The sequence below is a fragment of the Rhododendron vialii genome, chromosome 5a (genome assembly GCF_030253575.1).
Source record: "Rhododendron vialii isolate Sample 1 chromosome 5a, ASM3025357v1".
Taxonomy (NCBI): domain Eukaryota; kingdom Viridiplantae; phylum Streptophyta; class Magnoliopsida; order Ericales; family Ericaceae; genus Rhododendron; species Rhododendron vialii.
In genome coordinates, this window is record NC_080561.1 from 11,033,597 (window position 1) to 11,056,745 (window position 23,149).

Here is a 23,149-nt window from a genome sequence, read left to right on the forward strand (position 1 = left end):
GACAAAGCCCGAGGAGAGGCAAGCTTTGGTGGAGGCCATCCTTGCCGGTGAGGTGTATGGTCCCATGTAGTGGCAATAGTAGTGCCCTTTTGAATTGGCTTAAGTACCATTATAAGCAAGATTGGTACTTTACCCATTTTTTTTAAAGTGGCTGCACGTTCTTGTCGTACAGTATAAACCATTTGTTAATTTGTAATGAATAACTAGGAATAATACTTTTGTAGGAGGTGAACTAAGAACAATGTTGATGCACTAATTTGTATGCTTGTCAGTGATGTAATTGTACTTGTTATGTCAGATATGTTATGTCATATATGGTTATGTGGGTCCCTTATTATAAAGATGGTTATGTAATATAGGCATATCTTTGCATGACAGGGTTTGGGTGATTGTGTACTACAAATAGGGCGATGATGAATAAATTAAAAATGAAGGCTAGAAGGTAGTTACCTTGGCGGGATAACCTTAGTTGCAGCCACGAGTAACTTCCAATGGTTTTCCATTAATTGTTTGAGCCCGCATCGAAGCCAATATGGACATCATTATGGTTATGTACATCCAGTCACAAAAGTTGGTGGCTATGATGTTATTTTTCTGAGCCAAATGTTTCAATCACTTAACTGCGCTTGCACAATTTCATGATCATTATTGGTGGCAATGATGACATTGTTCTGAGCCAAATGGCTGGCAGTACTTCTGGAGACTTGTAATTTTTAGCTATGTTTGTTTGTTAAATGGTGGCATATCAATGTGTGTGAGTGAAAAGTGCAGTTTTGTGGTGAAATTATGCAAGTGCAAATCTGTGTGTGTGTGTGTGTGTGAGTTGGAAGTGCAGTTTTCTGCACCATTCTGGGCCTTTGGTTCATTTTCTTTGGTGGTTAGGGCCTGTTTGGATGAGAATTGTGAAGGGGGATTGTGATTTCTCTCCTTTCAGCAGGTGTAGTTTGTGGCAGTTTGTGGGTTGTTTTTGTAGGTACAATAACTGTTTTGGCATGGATTTTGTTGAGCTGTGTCTTGGCCACTTTTTTGAGTACCCTTATGATTCAATTGTCTTGTGTTTTCATGAGTTAGTTGGGCTATTTTTTTCAAGTTGTAACTAGTGTCTATGATAAACTTTTTCTGAGACAAATGGCATAACTGAGACAATCTTGTTTTTAGCAGTGTGTGTGTGTGTGGCCTGTGATTTGTCATGCTTTGGCATAGGTTTTGTTGGCCACTCAGGTCGGTGCAGGTATTTAGGTGGCTGTATCTGGGTTGTTATAGCAGTCCATTACAGTTTTGTAGGTTGTTTCTGTTCTGTTTCTGCAATTTTTTATTCCATACAGTTTCTGCACTGTGTGTGTGCTGCTGTCCGGATGTGCCGTGTGTGTGGGTTTGGCATGATGTCTTGATATGGTTTCATGATGTAGTGTGTGTGCGTGCGCTAATAGTGGTTTCTGGACTATTTTTTGGCATACTCTAGTGCAATTTCTGAGCTATTTTTGAGGCAGTTTTGTGGGCTGTTTCTGGGTTAGGGGTGGCTATATTCTGCAGATTTCTGGGTTGTGTTGGTTTCTGCAATTCCAATGCAATGCAGGTCTGTGTGTTGTGGCTAGATTCTATTGTTTTCTGGGTGGCTATATTCTGCTATTTTCTGGGTTGTATCCATTTGTTAATTGGGATATTTTTGTGAGGTTGTAAACTAGTGGCTATGATGAAATTTTTCTAAGCCAAATGTCATAAATGATGGTGTTTTGGTAAGGGGGGTGTGTGTGTGTCCAAGTTGTATCCTAAGTGTGTCCTGCTGCTGGTATGTTTAGGCATGAGTTTTGAGGCTGTTTCGGGCTTTTTTGTGGTTATGTTGCTAATCATTTTGAGCTGTTTTTTGGTGGTTTGTGGCCATGTTCGGTTGTTGTTTTCTGGGCTTCTTCTTGGCATACTTTATGGCTGTTTTGTGGCATGTTTTGAGACAGTTTTGCGACAAGTTTTTCGGCTTCTTCTTCTTATACTTAGGCCATGATGATATAAAAGAGACATTTGAATGCAAGTCACTTATCTTGGCGAGACAAATTATGAGGGTCAACGATTCAATCACTGCTCGGCAACATAACTTGTAGTCAAGCAGTGCACCTATGTGCCAGTAAAATATATCTGAGCCAAATAAAATTTCTAAGCATACTATTAGTATTGTTTCACATTAAAATATCGATATTGTTGTATCCTAATAGATTTTCGGATGGGGGGTGAAGATAAAGAAAATTATTGGGTGGTTTTCGTTGGCCGTAAACCGGGGATCTATACAAGTTGGGAGACTGCGGAATTGCAAGTTAATGGGTACTCGGGGAACTTGATGAAACGGTACAACACATTCGACGAAGTAGAAGGAGCATTGTTACAATTTCATGAGGAAAGATACCGGCTTAATCAAGAGATGCAGTCGGTACCAACCAAACATCAATTAAGTGACAGTGCTTCCACATCCGTAATTGCTTTGGAAGTTCAACATCGACCAAGTCTAATAACATACTTTATTGGAATATTTTTCTTAGGATTCGTATGTTGTATTTTATTCTCACATGTATTCGATTCGGAATGAACTTGTAAAATTTGTAATTTCAAGACTTTGATTGGGAAGACTGACAAATAAATAATGTGCTTACATTTTCACGGTAAGATTCGGTTAAAAAATAATGCTTGAATAAATAAATCACTTCTTCGAAAATTCAATTGAAAACATGCTACAACAGAGGCTGGTAATGAGTTTAACGTAAAGACAAATCACACATACGAATTTATTATAACACACATACGGAAAATAAAAAAAATGGAAGCCATCAAATGACAAATCCATTTATTGTCACAACTAAATGTTTCTTCGAACACGTGCCTTCAACTTCTAGTTTTCCCAACGACCAAAAATATGGCTCCACTGGATGAAATTGGAAAATTACATGTCACGATATCGGCTCAGCTGTGACTGATCCTACATAAAGTTAGAAAAATCATTTAGATAATTTACTAAATGATTCCCTTTCCAGAAACAAAAACCGTTGCCGATGTATTGCAGGGAGCAGCCGCCAATTCTCTCTTTAGCGGTTGGTTTCATATTTTTTTTGAATCATCCAAGTTCCAAGAATCAAAACGACGTCGCTCCTCGATCCTCGCTACCCAATTGCGAGTACCCAGGGCTTAAGGTTTTCGTGGACGCAAGATGTCATCAGGCAGGCCGCCGCTCGCCGCCGGAGAAAGAGAGACGCGGATGGTTCCGGTGCCGGAGAGGCGGAGCCTTGCCCTCCCCCCGCGGCCACCGGCGGCGGCCATATCGAACGCGCTCGTCGAGTACGTGCCAGCCGTACCTAATCCCGAGGACGAGGACCTTGAGGTAAAGCTCCGGCGGATTCTCGAAAACGTTCCGGTTCGGGTCAGCAACACCTCCGGCAGCTCGGCCGGTTCTGGCTCTGGCGACTTTCATCAGGTAATGTATCGAGATCGATTGGGTTGTTTTCTTTGTATCTGTTTTTTGCTAGAATTTCTGTTTTATGAGATACCTATACAAGCCGGAGGCCGAGTGGTCAAGGCTCGCGGTGTAGGGTTTTGCTCTGGTTTCGAACATTCAAAAGATCCCAGATGCTATTAATTTGTAATCGGGCTAGGCCAAAATAGTTTTGCCCCGATTTTAATCAGAATCCGACGGTGGAATTGGGTCACAGGGATTACTGTTGAAGTGTGCATAAGCTGCCTGGACTTCAGAGTTATCAATAAAGATAGATACCCAGTGGCGACTCTAGGAATTTTGATTAGTGGTGTTATAGAGTAATTTTTCTGTAAAGTCATAGCATATCTACTGCATAGACAAATGAATATGCACTTCTCAAATCTAAAAAAAGAGTATTTCAGTAAAGCAAGTACATTAGCTTTTACAATTGCACTACAGATCACCTTATTAAATCAATAGAAAACCATAACAACAAGGAATTAGCTTATTAAATCATTATGTACTCCTCACATCGTTAGCCCTACAGTTTCAATGGTTGAGTAACTTCAGTTTGCTTGAACAAATGTATTAAAGAAACTGGAAATAGGGTGACCCATGTTCTCAGTCCTATATGTTTCTGATTTGGTAAAGTAAGAGGGAAGGTAAAAAGTAGACCTTCAGTCACATACAGAGGCGGAGCTAGGATTTGGATACGGGAGTGGCACCGTAATTTATACATACATGTATGTAAATCGACATATTTGTGAATTCAATTTTTATGTCAATACACACTCACTATACTCAGTAAAGAAATATGCAACAAAAATACTCAACTTGTGGGGGAAAAAATTAATGTCCAAGTGTGTTACGTTCCTTTTCAATTAGTGAAAAAAATACAAACCATGTGGGGATTTTTAATACAAAGCTAAAACTTGTGAAAAAAAACTAATGTCGAAATAAGTTACGTTCCTTTTCAATTTTAGTAAAAAGATACAAACTATGTGAGAATTTATGCGAAAAGAAGCAAGCAATAAAAACACTAAGTTTGTGGGGGGTAAAAATAATGTCGAGATGTGTTAAATTCCTCTCAAATTAGTAGGGAAAAAAATACAGAGTATGTAGGAGTTTATGACAAAACTTAAAAAGAGATTGGGTGGGGGGGGGGGGCGCGGTGGTTTAAAAAAGAGAGACGGAGAGAGCTGATAAGTCTTGAAAAGAGGAATATGAAAATGAGGTGCTAGGTTGCGAACTCTTGTGCTAGAGTTCCATACATGGCACATGGCTTAACCACACAGCCAATGTGAAACTTGGGTTTGTTTTTCGTAACTTTTAATTTAAAGCTTTCTGGGTAAATTTTTATTTTTATTTTGGCATTTTTGAAACTGGGGGTGGCATGTGCCACCTCCCCCCCTATACTAGCTCCGCCCTAGGTCACATAATCCTTCAAAATGTCCAGCGCTCCTACTTTCAATCCTCTCACCACTCCCTCGCTCTCAATCTTGCTTTCGAGAATTTTTGTAGTTTGAGATGTGATTCAAAGACGCTTTCACGTTGCCCTCGCACTCCAACTCGCGCATGCAAATTATGACTTAGCTTAGACCTTTGTAAAGTAAATAAAACAGTTACTAATAACCTTTGTTACATGGACTCGGGTGCGAGTGCAAGTCCAAGTGTCGGACCTTTCTAAACTTAAATCTTAGGATATGTGGATATGTGTCCCCAACTTGGGTAAGGGTAAGGGGACACGCCCTGAACTCTTGTTTGTGTTAGATATTTCATAATTTTCTCAGATTATGTACCGTAAACTATGTTTATGAATGTATTTAAACAATAAAGGGTTAAGAAAATTATGTTTTTGCTATTTCCCTTTCTATGTGAAATATTCGAAATACCGCTTTCTAGCTAATTTGATATTCCTTTTCTGTAAGTATCTTAACAATTAGAGGATCCGAGTGTCCAAAAGGATATGGGTGTCGGACACATCGATACAGGTACTTGAGCCAAAATGAAGGATCCATGTAACATAGCTAATAACATCTAATTTATTAGTATACGTAGAAGTGAAAAATACATTTATATATAAAAAGAAAGTCAAATGGCTTTCAGTAGCTTTATGGCCTTATGGGAGTAGCTTTTGTAGGCTCCTAATACTAGTAGGACTTGTTACCTAGTGATCACGTTGAAGTTGATACACTTTATGGGTTCAATAGTTTTCTTGTAGTGGTGTCAACTAGTGGTAGGTCTAAAAGATGGAGTAAATTTTGGGAATTTTAGGTTGAGTGGGTTCACTTGACACCATGAGCTTCTAAATGGCATCGCCCCTATAGATACCTATACACTTTTTGCTTACCAACGTAATGCGTATATTCGCAGCAATTCAGAGATAGCTTGTAAATAATGTGTGTTTTCAAAATTGTGGGTTGGAATTTGCTCTTCAGAGAGGTCTGTAAATAGCTGTAAATGCTTCAGCCTAAGCAAAAGGGATTATTCTTTGACAGTCACTGAACCCCGTTAATTTGTACTAGCTTGCACTATCTTTTGTTGTTGGGGGTACATATAGTTTCATATGCAGTTGTTGTACCGGTTGCTTTTCTCTCATACCATTTTCCCCAGTATCATCCTTTGTCGTGTCCTTTTGATACTTTTGAGTTGTGGAGATGTATGCTAATCAAAGTTTATCCCAGCTTTTGCTCCTATGTTTGTTCTCTCTTTAATGCCAAAAGAATGCATAAGTTTAGAAACTTTATTTTAAACTTATTTAGAGTGTGTTCCGCTTTCCTCCCTTAAAAAATAAGTACTTATTTGCAATTTTCAAGCTTAAAAATACTAGGCTTACTAAAATAAAAATATGCAATATGGATCTTATTTGATAGAGGTCTATCAAACTCTGAAAAAAAAATTGAAAATTTATTTTTGTAAGCCTTATTATTTTTAATCTTGAAAATAGGTCCTTATTGTTTAAATACTAATTTGAGAATCTGGAACGGGCTCTTAGCTCTAAGATGTTTGCGTCGTGAAACAAGTTGGCTATTGGATACTTTATAACGCTATAGCGTGCTCAGCTTGCCTAAGGATTTGGTGTTTCCTTTGTAGTTCATCCCAAGTATCTAAACTATCCTGTTGGCGATGATGATTATTAATCTTAGTTCGTTCGGATGATGAAAGAGAAAGTTGGCTATTTAATGTAGACGTCTTATCATACTATCACAGAAGATGTAGATACTTCCAAGCCGTTAGAAATTATTCTTGGGAGAGTAGGGGGTGACATGCTCAAAATGTGTAAAACGTTGAGAGTTTCCACTCCCCATGTGTTGGACCTGTAGATCTTAATTGGTCATATAGCAACGTTGTGGTAGAGGGCTGGAGTTGTTAAATGTAGAATCTAGAATTGGAGGAACCCATGCATTGAGGGTTTTTTCCTCTCCTTTGTGCGCTATCATTGTTATCCAAAAACACAAGAAAAATTCCCCGAGGATGCTATATTTTGGAGGGTTTGGGGAAGGTTGTTTTCTGAATAACGCTGTTTTAGCCAGTGTCAATTATTTTGAAGGAAATTGGCAAATGGATCTTCGAAGATATATATGATGTGTTCTTTGTGTACATCGGGAAATTAAGGGTTGGACGCGGTTAAAGGTACATTTTCTAGTCAACCCATTTTTAGCGAGTTGTCGATTTTTTAACCAGCAACCAAACCACCAACTTTCAGAACAGTGGGTTGGCTGGATTTTTTTTTGGCGGTTTCAACTCAGCAGGTCAGGCGAGTTGGGCAGGTTGAGTATGAATATACAATTTGAGTTCTTTTTTCGAACCTCTTGTTGTTCACAACTTGTTTAATATTGATTCACAAAAAAAAAAAACTCTTCTAAACCCAAATGCAAATCATGATGTAACTTATATCCTTAGTTGTAGCATAAAATCAGTAATAATCATGCTGAACAAAAAAAAAATTCGGTAACAATCTTTTAAAAAACATCAACATGTTCTATGCAGCTGCCAGTGGCTAAGCTTCCTAGGATAGGTAGGGATTTTTTTCATATAATTAGCTGGGATTTATAGGATGTGGTAGGGTGTACCCTTAGCATTGGCATGGCATGATAGTACCCTAAATGTGAACATGGAAGGTTGGGGCGGGTTAGAGAAATTTTAACTGCGCCCAAACTGAGCCGTTAATTTTTTTTGTTTCACCCGTCCAACCCAACCGTCACATCATTTCAACCCATGATTTTTTGCCTCTGGTGGGGGTGAAATGGGTTGGTTTTGCGCATTATTTTTGCGCACGCAGAGAGAGAGAGAGAGAGAGAGAGAGAGAGAGAGAGAGAGAGAGAGAGAGAGAGAGAGAGAGAGAGAGAGAGAGAGCTCTACTACTGACGCGTCTTTGTTATTTCTTCCTTTTCTCTGAGTTTGTACTCCATACCTACATCCCACTTTTGTAGTATGAGAACAAAAACACATGCAATATTTAGTTCACTCGAATAAAGGCTGGAATGGAAATTCCATTCTCTTGGAACACACATTCCAACATTTTTATTTGTTTTCTTTAATTGACTTTTTTGTTCTCTAAAATCTATGAAGCAGGGGTACTTTTATAACTCCAGCATGCTCGTATGTGTAACGTACTGGTTACTGTTACTTTGTATGGTACTTCTAAATCTGTATTGGGTACACTAAACATGTACTGAAACTTTTCTCTTTCACTTTTGCCGTACCTAAGAAGTACCCCACTATATATCAAGCTGTACCCAACATAGAAATGAAACCAAGTTGATAAGACTGTTGTGCGCACACCACCAAGATCCTCAAACCAAACACACACGCACGAGAAATTCAGAGAAAATTTCACTTTGTATAACTCACATATACAAAGTTACAAAAAACTCTCCGGGAGCCTCATTTCGGCTCACCACTGGGAGCCACACCGGCTCCCCCTCTCGACCTCACCCACTCAGCTCACATTGCTACCACACAGATACAAGAGCATACACAAGTGAATATATAGGCCAAGGTATCCAATTTGCAACTGGCAAATTTCTGATAAGGCACACAACCAAAGAGCTCATTCAATGCTCTGTTGCTGCACCTGCAACTGAGCAACCCACTCTTCTATAAGCCTTATCTCTCAAATTGTGAGCCAATACCTCACAAAGACATCCTTTTTTGATGCTTAGCATAACTGTAGAATAACGACTTTGGTCTATAGATTCTTTGGTATAATGGCATTAAACTGAAATTTGCACCTTAAGTTTGGCGTTAAACTATTATTTGATGTTGGATTTCTAATTGCCCAAGTCATTTAGCCATGTCCTTTACAAGTGTAATTATTACATGTAATAGATTGCTCTAAATTGTAGAAATAAATTTGTTATACCATAACCTACATCTTTTAGGTTTCACTGTATTGACGTACTCATATCGTACCCCTGCACGTGCTTCTTAGGTTAAAATGATAAATGTAAATTGCTGATGGAATAACCATCCAAATGACAATCCATTGAGAGGCAATGGATGATCACTCCGTTTTTTCCCAAAATCATCCATGCCAACATAACACTGCCTTAAGGTTATCGTCTAAGCCCAAACTAAACTGATTTCATGTAATATGTGATTCTCTTACCACAGTTTTGCGCTGCAGTTTGCATTTAAGTGAGTTGGTCTAGTTTGATTTATGGTCAGGGTGCACTGCCAATTGTATCTTATGATTTACTGAATTTGCAAAGCAAACGAGGATTGTCTGAATCCGTCGTTACAAATATAAAAGTTTTATGAAAGTCATGCTTGAAGTTTCAATGTATTGGTAATCAAAGTGCTAAATGACACTGGTACCTTATCAAGCAAAACAGCTGCTAAAGTAGGGCACTGTTTTGTTATCAATGCTGTTTTTTGTTTTTTATCGACCTTGCTGTTTTTTGTTGTTATGATAAGCTCTAATTATTCAAGAAGAGAAAAACTCTGAAAATGCTGTCCAAACAAAGAGTTGATTGGATAGGAACTCTGATTTGACTTGGATGCATTGGAGATACCATTAAGCCATGCATGCTGATTTGAGTTCCTTTTATTTTATCTATTTATTCATTTTTTCACAGTATCGGCAAATGAGACGGAAAGAACAAGATCGGCTCTCAAGGATGGATGCCGACCACAAGAGAAGAAAAGAACTGGCAGAATTCAACATGAGAAGGGAGGAAAGAATGAGAGCTGCTGAGGAACGGACAGCAAAGAAGCGCTTGAAACGCCAGAAGAAAAAGCAGAAGAAGAAAGAGAAGAAAAGCAACTTGAATACCAGTGAAGAAGATAATAAGAAAAATGAATCTTCAGATGACGATGGGGACTCTGATCATGGTGAATAGGAGGAAAGGCAGCATTTTTACTCGAAATTGATTGTAATGTTTTGTCCATGTTTCAGCCGGTAAGGGTATTTACCAGGTGAAGTGAGAATGGGGTCAAGCGAAGCAACCGATTCTTATTAGGTTTAGTGAGCTGGTTTTTGTCATGTGTGAAGTGAAATAGGACTTCAGGGATATGGAAAATGAAATAGGAGTAGACTTTATGGTGTACAAATTTGCTTTCCCTCTGTTTTATGGTGGTTCATTTTCTGATGGGTTCCAAAAGTGAGGGTGATAATTGATGGGATTCTCATACTGATATGTTAGTGCAATTCTGAGAGACATTGAATGGTTATGGTTTTTCTAAAAGGGTTTCTCAATTTGTGAGGTTGGGACATCTTTTTTAGCTGAACGAGCTTAGTTTGGTTACTTATGACCAATGCTAAGTGCAAAGATATTTGTACTCAGATGCGTCCGGAATCAAGTGAATTCTTATTATTTTTGTGGGGGCTCACTTGTATCGGAGAGTTTCGAACATATATGTATCTGGATTTGACGTAGATTTTTAGTTATTTTATGAAGTCGTAGAGTGCATATCACGCGTAGACAAAATCTACTAGAGTTAGAATATATATTTCAAACTTCTTTTTTCCAGGGATCCCTTCAAAAAAAATTCACATTATAATTGAGTGGGAGCTATTTTATGTTTAATTACCTTTTTTGGGCGAAATGAGAACTACAAGTTTACATTCACGGGGTGTTTCTATTGAAAATATATATATATTAAAATCTTAATGCATTTTACCATTTCGTTTCCTAACACAAAAAAGTTTCATTTTACCATCTCGTTTTCAGTTTGTACTAACAAAAAAGTTGTTAACAAAAAAAAATATTACAGTAACTCTACTCACAAATCTATATTTTTCATTACCAGAAACACCCGAAATTGAGTGCAATTGTAAAAAAATCATGGGAATAAAATTATCCGAATATAACATGCATGCGAGGAGGCTCAAGATTCTGAAGGTCGGTAAATCGACGCAACTAATAAAGACAGAAAAAAGGAAGTTCCTCTCTCTCTCTCTCCCAAATGGGGGTTACTAATTTGGCTTCTCGCTTTTGAAGTCCCTATATATAATCCAGACTATCCAGTGCAAATTACCATCTTCCACTTTCCCTCCCTACTCTCTCTCTCTCTCTCTCCCCTTCTGTCTGTTCCATAGCACGAAAACCCTAATCGCCATGGCCGAATCTCGTCGGATTTCAGTCCATCAAGTTCTTGGCGGTGGTTCAGGTTCTCTCTCTACATACGTATCTATGTATATACGAAGGCGCCGATATACGTATTTGCTCACGTATGATATAACAATGTGTATATATGCACGCATAGGATTTTTTATTTTTTATTTTTGACTTCGATGCGAACGTATGAATCTGTTTTCGTCGAATCCACATTGATCCGATCTTCTGATACGAACAGCAATAATTCTTTTAGTGTCACTGAATAATGTTCCTTTGTCTAATCTATTTTCGTGGAATTCTGCCATGAATGCTTATGCTTAAGTAGTTTATATTGCTGGATAATGTCTTCTTTTCTTTCTTTTTTTGCTTATCGAGGGTGTCCGAAACATTTTGTTCGACTGTTCACTCGGGTACAAGCAATCCCCCGTCACATGTACCGGGTAATTTCCGGGCCTAACCCCTGGGGTAACCTCAAGGGGGAGTGAGTTATGGAATTTCACCATAGGTCCACCCCTCGAGATTCGAACCTTGGACATTCCTTTTGGAAATTCTATTGCTGAATAATGTTCCTCTTTTGTGTGTGATTATTAGATTGGTTTGGTCAGTTTTTGAGTAAGTGAGAATTTCGATGTGATTTGGAATGTTATTGGATTTTGAAGTTTTACATATATCTGGTGCAGTGGCGGATGTGTTGCTGTGGCGGAGATGGTGCGGAGCTGTTATTTTGTTGGGCTCTTCTACGGCCCTGTGGTTCCTATTTGAGTGGGCAGGTTACAACCTCTTGTCTTTCACTGCAAATGTTCTGTTGCTTCTCGTTGCCATCCTTTTCTTCTGGGCTAAATCTGCTTCATTACTCAATAGGTGGGTATATGTGCTTTTATACTTTGTCACACTGCGTTCGCTTTATGTTGTTTAACTATTGTCCATAATTAGAAACTTTCTATAGATTTTGTGCTCTTATAGATCTTATTTATGCTGTAAACATGATGGTATATGTGTATATATAGTGTACGAATATTCGTTACCCTTGGAATGCTCATTCAGATGTATGGTCCACTAAGCAATAACGGAATGACATGATAAAATTAACTTATTTTGGTGAATAGTCATTACATTGGGAGATTAAGGAATGCTTATTCCAGGGAAACAAAACTCTAACGAGGTGTTTATTTTGTTTTTCTTAACAGTTTAAAACATTATAGGTGGGTTGAACTGTTGTTTTATAACGGTGGGATTGAGAAATTTTAGCAATAAAATTTTGAGACATCATGTGTGCTCTTGACAGCTTTGTCCTACTTGGAATGTTACCACATGAATACTGAAGCTCTAGGAGGTTTTGATTAATTGCAGATCCTACCATATTCTTCGCTAATGTTGCTAGGGTTTAAACTATGGTTCTCAGGGTGTAACCTTCTTGGTAATGTGCATGGTGTTTTTCTTTACGTCTTTCAATGAACTATTTCTTAGCAAAAGAAAATTGCAGACCTTTGCCTCCCCTTCCTGATCTGGAAATTTCTGAGGAATCTGTTTTGAAAGCTGCTGATGTAGCCCGAGTGTGGATCAATCATGCATTGTCAGTTGCTCATGACATTGCAGTTGGTCGAAATGTGAAACTTTTTCTTCAGGTGTGATTCCTAGACATACCTTCCTTCTCAGTTCTCTGTATGCAATCAATTTATTGGCATACTAATGGTGGACTTCAATGTGCCTATGTATTGTGGTTTTGGTCTTCAGGTTGCCTCTGGCTTGTGGGTAATTTCGTACATTGGTAGTTTCTTCAACTTCCTTACTCTGGTCTACATTGGTGAGTTTTTTTGTGGCCTTACCCTGCAGAAGTGCACAAGCATTTTAAGAGACTAACTTGATTCAAGCTTGGTTATTTGCTTTGATTTTTTCTGTAGGGGTTCTTCTAAGTTTGTCGGTCCCCGTGTTGTATGAGAAGTACCAGGCTCAAGTTGATGAGAAGCTGATTTTAGCTCATAAGATCATTCAGACGCAATACAAGAAATTAGATGATAATATCCTGAGAAAGATGCCTCTTAACAAGGAAAAGAAAACTCAATAAGCCAGTGTAACTCTCTCTCTCTCTCTCTCTCTCAACATTGCATGCTTGATAAAAGCGCACTTTAGAAACCCCTATGCTAACTACTGTCTTCAAAGTTGTAATCTCCAAGGGGTCTAAAATGACTGAAGTTTGCAAGGACAAGTTGCTACGTACTTGTGAGTTGAGAATAGATCGCGAATACAATGAAAGAGTTGTTGACTTATTTTGTTACTTTATTTCAGCATTGCTGCAATTCACCCTTGACGTTGGTTTGTTATTCTAGGTTGATTTGAGTTGTTTGTTCCTCTCATAATTGAACTCTTTTTATTTTTTTTTTTTGCAAAAAAAGTTCCTGGCATGTTTTTTTTTCAATGACCATGTGTATTCCTGGCATGTTAAACAGTCAAGATTGATCTGCTTCTTGGTGCTGACCCTCACAAAAGGATGCCACCTTCAATTTTAGTCAACAGCAATCTAGAACATCCTTTTTTGATGATTCTATTCTAAGGCACAGTTGTCAGTGTAATACAGATCAGTGCACGCTATGTAGCATTGACACTGCCAGGCAACATGACATCGACAATCCGACATGTAAGTTCCAAAGAAATAGAGGACACGACTCATTGGGGACACGTTTTACAAAAATAGTTATTATTCAATTGTAGGAATAAAAAAGGTTCTAATTTTCTAATATTTAACACTGTATATACCTTAAATCTTACTTTTCATCACATCATTCACAAAAGTGTTCTAACCAATAAACCATCATATGTCACAAAAAAGAAAGACTTCTCTAATTTATAACAATTAACAAGTATCTACTACTTCATTTAGCACCCTGGCGTGTATTGTGAGTGTCCTGAGAGTGTCCAAAGAATTTTTTTAGTGTCCCCAGAGCGTCCAAGCAAAAAACATTGACAAAAAAATAGGAAACTTCGGATTTGAGTGTCGGATGCATGTCTGGAGATTGTCGGTGTTCGACAATTGTCTGACACCCATAAGTGGCCTCCGACGAAGTGTCCGTGCTACATAGAGTGACCATTTACATCCACATGCTTTAAGGAAGAGTTGCAGCAGTGATGTGCTTAATTTTTGGAACAATTTCTGCTGCTAAATCCAACTTGCTGTTTCATGTAATTATAGTAGTGGACTAGAAGCATTCGTGCTTTACAACAAATAGAACATAAATACATTTAGAAAAGTGAAAGGAGACGCAAAAAACATAAATACATTTTAGGTAAGTTACAAGTGGCACCAATCAAAGAGACAAATAAGAGCAAGTAGAGTTGAGCAATCCAACTTCCGGGTAGAGGTGTGGGGAAAAAATCAAAGAGCAAGGCTCTGAAAGATGAGGGTTGAGGGGTAATGAAAGGGGACATTATCAGCCTACTCATTAGCAAAAAAAGGGCTAGTGGGCATAATTGGCTTTAGAATCAATTCAGGTTATGGCTGGATGGAGCCTATACGGGGAAATGGATCCATCTAGACAACTCCTACTGATTGGGAATAATGCTAGCTGAGTCAAGTTGAGCTTGACTTTGTTGCTTGGGAGATGAAGACTAATGTTCCCGAGGGATACTGGTCTCAGTCCTCAATATAGATACTGATTTCTTATCCCTTTGAAAGAAAAGAAGATATTATACTAAAAGCTTTAAAGGGTCACAGAGATGTTCAACTTCTCAGAAAAGCTGCCAAGGTATATACTGGTGATCTAAGTTCATGCAGTAAGAAGTTCAACTTTTCAGAAAACTGCTTAGGTAGATGACTAAATCTGATGATCTAAATTCGTGTACTCATGGTGGGTTGAATCAAAGAACCACTCAAGAGTTGCTGGTCAAGTAGTGTGCTGTTGTCAAAAGCCATAGTTTGACATGGATTTTAAAATTTTGGACAGGCATTATTGACTGATGGACAACTTATAAAAGAGTTGGAGTGTTGGACTGGGAAAGATGAATCAATATCCTACATTATATACGTCAAACAAAATAGATAAAACTTTGTACCTGACATGCTACAGCAATTTTCTTGTCGTCATTTATTATCTGTTGAAGGTGAAAGACAAGACAGAAATGGTATATAAGGATCTTGAAAGAGCAATTTAAAAGATTCTACATTACTGGTTTAGGTTTTCTTTTGGTGGCTTGGTTTTGTTCGGTGCTTTGTTGGGAGCTCACTGTGACGTTGCGCTATAGGTGCTTGAATTGATGTAAAGAGGATATTGGAGGATGTCTTTCCTCTTGTTATTGGATTTTATTGGAGGATATGACCTGAATCTTTTCTGCAGTTTTCTCTCTTAGGAGGTAAAGTAATAATTTCATTAGGGGTCTAGGATTTAAATGTATGGAATAGTTTTTGTTCTTTTTCTTGGATGTCTTCTTGACTAGAGGAGGGATGTTATGTTGTTTTGACTTTTGACCATGCCAGCCTTGTCGATCGCAACTGAACTGAGCTTCTTTACACACAAGCATGCACACTAGTTCAAATTTTTTCCAAATGATGTTAACTAGAATATGTTGGAAGAGTTTACATGCAGAAGAGGGTATTACTTCATCTTGTAAACTATTTGCATCATTGCATGCACTTCTATTTTTCTTTAATAGAAAATTGACGTAAACTGAGCAAGTACTTTTTAGATGGTAGGTATATTATGATTTCACGTTATATCTAAGAGAGGATCAATTCAGTAATGCATGCACTGTACGTCTCTTTCAGTCATATTTTGTCAGCACAAGTTATATATTTGTTTTGGAGATTTCTGTGTCATGACTTGTATCAAACCATATGTTAACCTTATGTTAGAACTTAGAAGGACTTTGTTATGCGTGTTTGTGTGCAGTTACAAGTCCAAGATACCATTTCTTTAACTTCTTTGTCTCATGTCTTACGGTAAAATTGCGGTTTGGGTAGAGGCAACCACGTAACTTAATAATGACAAATTCTTAATGTATTCTGAATTTCTCATGAAGTGAACTTGAAATTCTGGACATGTACATGTACATGTACAACACGGCTTTTTTGTGTGCATATTCTAGACCCACACTTAGGTCATCAGGACATATGTCCGACCCTCTCTCTGTCAGATTGTACTTGGTTGTTTTGTTCAAACAGGGTGCTTTTTTTAGCCTTGGTTCTTGAGTTGAATGTGTCATGTTTTGTTCAAACAGGGTGCTTTTTTTTAGCCTTCGTTCTTGAGTTGAATGTGTCGTGTTCTACTGCTACTCTCCATCCTCTTGTAGTGTATGTTAGTCCACGTGGAGATCTTTTTTCTCACCCTATGATTTGATAAGGGTTTTGAATAGTTCCTAACTTGTGCAAGTTATTTTCAGGTTTCTGTTTGCTGGATGGTTAATGTCGACACCAACTACATGCTGTGCGGTAAAGTCTTGGACACTTTTTAGGAACACATGGACAGATTTTGGTTTTCTTTAGCTAAAGGAAATTTTCCCTTGGTGAGCTTGGTTTGTGCATGGGAAGTAGTCCCATTTGATCATTTGATGTGTTTTCTCTGTAGTTTACTCTTCTGCAGAGTGAGTTTGTTCGTGGAATATCGATCTTATCACATGGGAATCAGCTATAAATCTACTCCAATGTTGTGGCTGTTTTGTTGTCTTCGCTTCGCTTCGTTTGCCTTTGTTCTTTTCAATGATTGGATTTTCTGATCAATGGTTTCGTGATAATATCACATGTCAAAATTGTCAGACGCGCAGAAGTGAAGATGCAAGTTTCTCTGACGTCATGATGGAATTTTGTTTTACAATTTTTTTAACGTAGTTTTCATCAAAAACAATAATGTCTGTTTGGACCTCGAATTTGTAGAGGAATAGAAGAGTGAGGAAAAAATAGATTCACAAATACTCTTCGTTTACTTTTCTTTCTATAAATTCAAGATCTAACAGTCTTAAGCAAATTTCTTTTGATGAATTAGGCGGAAGGACGGCAGCCCTTGGGAAAAATAAGGATGCTTGCTCATGGTGACTATGCTAGTTTAGGACCAAGTCGAGCAGTAAATTTTTCAATAAATTTGAAAGTTGAACAAGCTTTAAATATGTATATTCAAGCTTAGCTTATTAGAATTAGTTGAGTCAATTTTAAACAACTTTTTACCCAATTGATCTCGAGTAGTTTAAATTTTTTAAACACATAAATATAACAAGCCGAGTAATAACTAGCCGAAGTTTAATTTGCTTAACAAGTTTCAAAAGCTGGTTAAGCTTGATTCTTGTACGTAGCAAACCATTCTCAAATGACTTTTTAACGAGTCGTACATAAATTCAAACTCGAGCAGCTTGGTTCATTTGATGGTCTGAAAATCTTAATACTGCATTCTTTGCCATGTACAGAAGCTGCTTTCTTGGCCAAGTTCAAAGAATTAGAGACTCCTGGTCATGCAATACCAACTCATCACAATGATACTCGCAAAGAGGCTTGATGTAGGGACTAAAGGATGAGAGAGAGAGAGAGAGAGAGAGAGAGAGAGAGAGAGAGAGAGAGAGAGAGAGAGAGCTTAAGCAAACATAAAATACAGCCTCAAGCAGTCAGAACACAGCCTAATGCAACAATTTTATACGGAGATGCAAACCACCCTTTTGTTGACAGCTAGAGTTAGGAAAACATGGTTTTCTCCTCAAATTCCCATTCTAGGCTTTGGTTGCCATCCAACGGAGGCAGATTATGCCATCCTCGGAACTGGAATGCTATCTGATGGCGGCAATGTCACTGACCGTAACAGCTCCAGCGAGCAAACAAGCCCCAAGAAGTGAGAAAGGATTGTGTTGGCTGATGCCTGTAAAACCATAGATGGTTTAGCAAATAAAGCAATTAAATAAACCCCTCATGCTAAAACTAGGACATGGTTTCCCCTAAAGTTATAGTGCTATAAAATTAATTAACCGCTCAGAAGTGAAAGGAGCACCTAGCCAAAGTCCTTTCAGCATTAGTACAAGTAATTGCTGAAATGAAAGACGGGTTCAACTCTGCTGTAATTAATAAATTCTGGCTGAACTATATATGCACTAGATATTTGCCGGACAAAATCTCTCAACATAGAGAGACGTGACTGTGGATTGAAAAGCTAAAGAGACTTCTAGCCTTCTAGGTTTCAAATATTCGGAAACCTAATACAAGTAATAACAAGTACACAATTTCCTACTCCACGTCCTTTTTCCTTTTCCAAAACTACTCCTCTTTTCTTCTCACGAGCAAGGTTATAATGTGAAATCCTCCCCAAGTCCCACGTCGGCTATAGAAAATTCCTCTTATTTGTTCTAGAACGTTGCTTGGAAACGTGGAATGGTATATAAGGTAAGGCCCATAGCTACTGTTTACCTAAGTTATAACTTTTGATCCATGCGGTTAGGTTAAGGGTTCACAGGTTAAGGGTTAACAGGTCAGCTGGCGTGAGTTGTTATAGATCCATTTGGCTCAAAAACACAATATTTTCTCGTATTGTTGATTTGTGCCATAGAATGTTAAAAAGAGCAAGAAGGAATTGTACAACATATGGAAGGTAAAAGCTTGCCCGGAACCATATCTAGCAAGTTTATAACTGCCAACTACTGGACTCAAGGTTTTCAATAGTTCACATGAATAGCTATTTAGAGTGAAGAGCAATTGTTTGAAATAAACTAGATAAGTACCTGGACCAAGAACACATCCAACGCAAGCACAGGATTGTAACCAGGTGAGCCACCCGCAAAATAAGGATTTGCCGAAGAAGTTAAAGCTTTCGCAACTAACGATCCCACAGTGGCTTGCATGCCGAGGATAGCAGCACCCATTCCCAGAAGATTCAATATTATCCCATTTTTCAAGCTTTTGACAACATTAGCTCGAGGAGGAGCCTAAAAACACAAACTAGACAGATTATAGCAATTTAACTGACGTTGTTTGATATAACTGATGCAATGAAATAAGGACACAATCCATTTAAAACTTATGGGCAAGAAAAATATGCATAGAAAGTAAATAAAGCTATTTTTTGGCAACAAAGCTCAAATATATATAAGCTGGACTGGCCACCCAGTACTTGCAAAAACTAAACATAATGAAAGGATGTAGGCGAATAAAATTAAGCACTTCATCAAATGATTAGATAGCTGATATTTAGCCCATAGAAAGGGGGAGAAAAAGGAATGGTAAATATAAGCTAAAATGAAAATTCACTCAACTATTCAGCAAATGAAACTTTCTTTCAGAAAATCCTTTGTTGGATGAAATTTTACATATGAACTAGTAATCATATGGAACTTAAAAATGCTGGTATGTCCACCAGATCGATGTATTGCCACCAATCTAAAAACAAATGCATCTCCACATTTTCCAAATACCAACGGCATATTACCACTACATATATAGTGAAATGACCCTCGCCATTATAGAGTCCTGTTGTTTAAAGATTGTAAGTATTACCACTACATATATAGTGAAATGACCCTCACCATTATAGAGTCCTGTTGTTTAAAGATTGTAAGTACTAAGTTCACTACGCTTTTGAGTCATGATAAAGTTGCAGGTGTTTCTGAAGAACACACTGACAAGATGCCAAATTGTTGCAGATCTCATCTCTATTTCAATTGCCCAAATTGTTGGACGTCCCTAGTAACAAACTAGTGAGTGTAGGTGTGGATATGTATGATACAAGAAATAATGCATTTAACGAGGAATCACAAACTGCAGAGACACAAAAACAAAAGAGTTGACAATTGATTTGCCGAACTCTCTAGGCTAGACATGTAATGGTTCCAATGTCACTTAAATCTTTGTTTTTGGTTTGTCCTAAGCCCCCACATTGCTTCCTGATACCACAACCTAGATGAATTTTAGACTTCTCCTTGCCCTTAATAGAACTGGGAGTGCTGCCTGAGTAGGTAGAGTTCCTAGTCTTTGATTGTACATGGCAAAACCACCTAAATTGATTTCACTCAAATTTATCTCCAATGTGTTCCACTTCCAGCTTACAAATGTCGCATTTCTACGTTTTCTTTTTTGCACACTAACTCTGCCAATTGTCACATACCAAATACTCTATACATAATCCCTGTGTTTGTAACAGGTACATGAAACCTTTACTTCATCTGAAGGAGCACAGATAGGTTTGCTTCCTTCTGAAAAATCTATTTTTGTTAGCTTTTAATATTTGAGTCGGTACAGTCATGTCTGTATCATTCAAAATGACAACATCTACATGCCAATAACTCAAGAGATTCTCCACTGCAACAGCCACTAAACTTCCCCATCGGAAGTTGCTTACAATGCCAAACATGCAAAACAAAGCTTGCAAGAGATTAGAGAGCTTGATAAGATTTTTATAGAAAAATAGGCCGAGATACTATTGTAATCCACAAAAGTATGGAAATCAAATTATCCTCCCAAGAATATGATACTAATAACATGATACATCTACATGTGTTTTGTCACATGACGTAGGAAGCAATTAATAAATGAAATTCCGGAAGTATGGTCCAATAAAAGCAGTAAGCTGCCCTCGTGATGACTAAAGCACCAGGAAATATGGATTCTTGCAACTTGATCATGTAAAGTGATGCTCAATGAACAAAACAAGATAAAAGGAACAAGGCATTTGCGAATCCATTAACCATGCATTTGTCCTGTGCATTGTCCTTAACCGGTATTTAAAGAGATTGTAGAACCAAATGACATACTTACCTTTGAAGGGTCGTTAGAAGTTTTCCGGAGCTTGTCGGCCAGGCGGATGTACCCAAATGACCAAAACACAGAAATGAAGCCAGCCGCAATTCCCCCAGCAGTAGAGTAAAATGTAGCAGGTGAAGTGATCTTCCCCGTAACAACAACAGAAAATGAGAGGATCACAGCAGCCACAACAGTGCAGACTAGCTGTCCCCAAAACCCAAAACTACCCAACCTCTTGATGTACCTTGAAGTACTCTCTAACCTCTTCGAAACCTGTGTCCACGTCGAAGCCAAAAATATTCAACTTAGAGCATAATGCATAAACAAAAAACTGTATTTCTTCAACATCCACATCTAGTTGTGGATAAAAACAAAATTGCATCAGGCATAACTATTCAATCTACAGGGTTCACTTTAGGCTCAAATTTACATGCTAAATCCATCTAATAAAGACTCATAAATCCTAAGACATAATGCTTCTTTCATCGAAACCCATAATTCTTCAACGGATCCATCTATCTATGAACGAAAACAGATATAGCACCACAGAACCGCTCAAATAAACATGTTTACTTTGCACATAAATTTGGCATTCTAAATCCACCTAGTGAAGACTAGTTAGTAAGTCCTAAAACGTCTAAGAGTTAACTCATTTTGGTCCCAGACTCGAGGAAAATTAAGCAACGAAAATTGGAGGTTTTTCTTTCACATTTTGGACATTTCAATGGGTTGACTCATTGTGACCACCTAGAGCAGCTTCAGCCCTTAATTCATAATCGAGTAAAACAATGCCTTGAAACTCTCTCCGTTACTTGGATCAAACCTTAAATCAAATACTAGAATTCTTCTCAAATCAAGGTTGACTCAAATCTCCCACTTAAAACTATCGAAGCGCATCTTCCAAATTTACAAATACCCCACTTATCGAAACTTTCGCCCAAATTCATGCTTAGATTTGAGTTTTCTTTACACCAAATGAAGCTTTACTTCAACTTTTACTCAATTTGAGCAAAAGCTTGATTAAAGTGTAAAGGCTGGAGATGACCTTTGAACCGGTTTGAAATTCGAACAAAAATTACACATACAATGACTGGAAACAGCTGTGATATGAGTACGTACATGGTGTATGCACTCATATTCTTTTCGTGACTGGAAAACCCTAACGAACCATTCAAAATTGTTCTTTTGAGTTCACAACTACTGACTTTTGCCTGACTGGAAAACCCTAAACGAACAATTCACATCGACCCAATAACTACTGCATAATGTTTGATACATTAAAGAGTATAATACAGTTTATCTACGTACATTTATCTAGAGAGAGAGAGAGAGAGAGAGAGAGAGAGAGAGAACCTGAGCGAGTTTGGCCCTTTCGGGATCGTCACTTGTGGGAGCAGAAGAAATGGGTGAAGAAGCGAGAGCTGTTGGTCTCTTTTTGAGCGTAATAAGCGGTAAGGACGGAGGGGTAGATGAAGAAGAGAGAGACTGAGGGGATTTAAGGGAAGAGAGAGAAGGGAGGAGTCTTGAGGAGTGGACGAAGGACGGAGGTGGTCGAGGCGAGCGGTGGAGGTTGGAGTGTAGCGGATGCGCCGCCGCTGGTGACGGCGGTGCGCCGGCGGACCGGATTGCCGGCAACAGGAGGGCTTGCATAGCTGTGAAATGCGCTGTTTGGGCTCGTGAGTTCGTTCGGACTTTGTAACGTTACGCTATGCGTATGGAAGCGAAACAGAGGATGATATCTGACAAGATTGCAGTATATTTTGGAGAAAATTTCAAAATGACACATGAGCTTTGGACTCAATGTCTTATAAGCACTTGAATTTTACTTTATTTCAATTAGACACTTGCAATTATATTCCATCCAATATGTCAAGAAATGTGGTGGCGTGGCATGTTTTTTCCGTTAAGTGCCCCATTTGGCACATGACATCTATCCCTTGCAGAGCATGGAATCAAAGTCCCTCATCTCTCACTCCCTCCCCGCCCCCTTCCCTCTTTCACCCACCCCTCCCCCCACCCATTCCTCCTCCTCCTTAGGAGACCGCCGCCGCAGTGGTTAACTCCATTCCAACTAAAGTTTTTCCCTAATAAAAATGAGTTCCAGATCAGTTTTACAAAGTGGTTACCTTTTCCAAGGGTTTTTTTTTTTTTTTTTGTGAGATAGGCTTTTCCAAGTTCTTTTTAAGGCCAGTACATGAACTCGCGAAGCGAAACCCAAACAATTGTCCAGCCATTGCCCAAGTACATGCATGTTCCAAGGCTAAATTGTTAAAAGATCAAAGGCTCTCTCTCTCTCTCTCTCTCTCTTGCAAATAGACCTGGGTAACAGGTCGGGTCGGGTTGGGTTGTGTTCGTGTCGGGTCAATCTGGTTCGTGTCACAAATTGTCGAACCCAAACTCAACCCATTTAGAATTCGTGTTTCTTGAGTCGTGTTATTT

The 23,149-nt window shown here is 38.4% G+C and overlaps 3 protein-coding genes across 6 annotated transcripts in view; 2 read left to right on the forward strand and 1 right to left on the reverse strand.

Moving 5' to 3' along the window:
• LOC131327127 (reticulon-like protein B11) overlaps positions 1-16,657 on the forward strand; it is a 104,290-nt gene extending 87,633 nt beyond the window's left edge. The window contains exons 1-7 of one of the 4 annotated variants that reach the window (XR_009200198.1): positions 10,797-11,068; positions 11,697-11,877; positions 12,500-12,641; positions 12,751-12,820; positions 12,918-13,087; positions 15,253-15,360; positions 16,387-16,657. Coding sequence is in view for 3 of the 4 variants with exons in the window: in XM_058360138.1 (XP_058216121.1) it covers positions 11,017-11,068; positions 11,697-11,877; positions 12,500-12,641; positions 12,751-12,820; positions 12,918-13,081 (609 nt within the window). In the remaining variant the exon portion in view is untranslated. The other 3 variants (XM_058360138.1, XM_058360139.1, XM_058360140.1) reach the window with 3 other exon arrangements.
• On the forward strand, positions 2,997-10,277 carry LOC131327128 (uncharacterized). The gene is made up of 2 exons (XM_058360141.1): positions 2,997-3,454; positions 9,535-10,277. The coding sequence occupies exons 1-2, from the start codon at positions 3,191-3,193 to the stop codon at positions 9,796-9,798; spliced, it is 528 nt and encodes a 175-aa protein (XP_058216124.1). The 5' UTR covers positions 2,997-3,190; the 3' UTR covers positions 9,799-10,277.
• A 903-nt stretch (positions 16,658-17,560) lies between the features above and the next one.
• Positions 17,561-22,489, reverse strand: LOC131327126 (protein TIC 21, chloroplastic-like). Its single transcript, XM_058360137.1, has 4 exons — positions 22,064-22,489; positions 20,726-20,983; positions 18,697-18,900; positions 17,561-17,843 (listed from the first exon to the last, which is right to left on the reverse strand). The coding sequence occupies exons 1-4, from the start codon at positions 22,358-22,360 to the stop codon at positions 17,730-17,732; spliced, it is 873 nt and encodes a 290-aa protein (XP_058216120.1). The 5' UTR covers positions 22,361-22,489; the 3' UTR covers positions 17,561-17,729.
• Between the last annotated feature and the right edge of the window lie 660 nt (positions 22,490-23,149).

Bases quoted from the DNA above. Each gene is read 5' to 3' on its own strand.
- LOC131327128 (XM_058360141.1), top strand. From the start codon at position 3,191: ATGTCATCAGGCAGGCCGCCGCTCGCCGCCGGAGAAAGAGAGACGCGG. The intron at 3,455-9,534 runs GTAATGTATCGA...ATTTTTTCACAG, and splicing joins GCTCTGGCGACTTTCATCAG to TATCGGCAAATGAGACGGAA.
- LOC131327126 (XM_058360137.1), bottom strand. From the start codon at position 22,360: ATGCAAGCCCTCCTGTTGCCGGCAATCCGGTCCGCCGGCGCACCGCCG. The intron at 18,901-20,725 runs GTAAGTATGTCA...TTGTGTTTTTAG, and splicing joins CTTCTAACGACCCTTCAAAG to GCTCCTCCTCGAGCTAATGT. The intron at 17,844-18,696 runs GTACTTATCTAG...ATGGTTTTACAG, and splicing joins TGGATGTGTTCTTGGTCCAG to GCATCAGCCAACACAATCCT.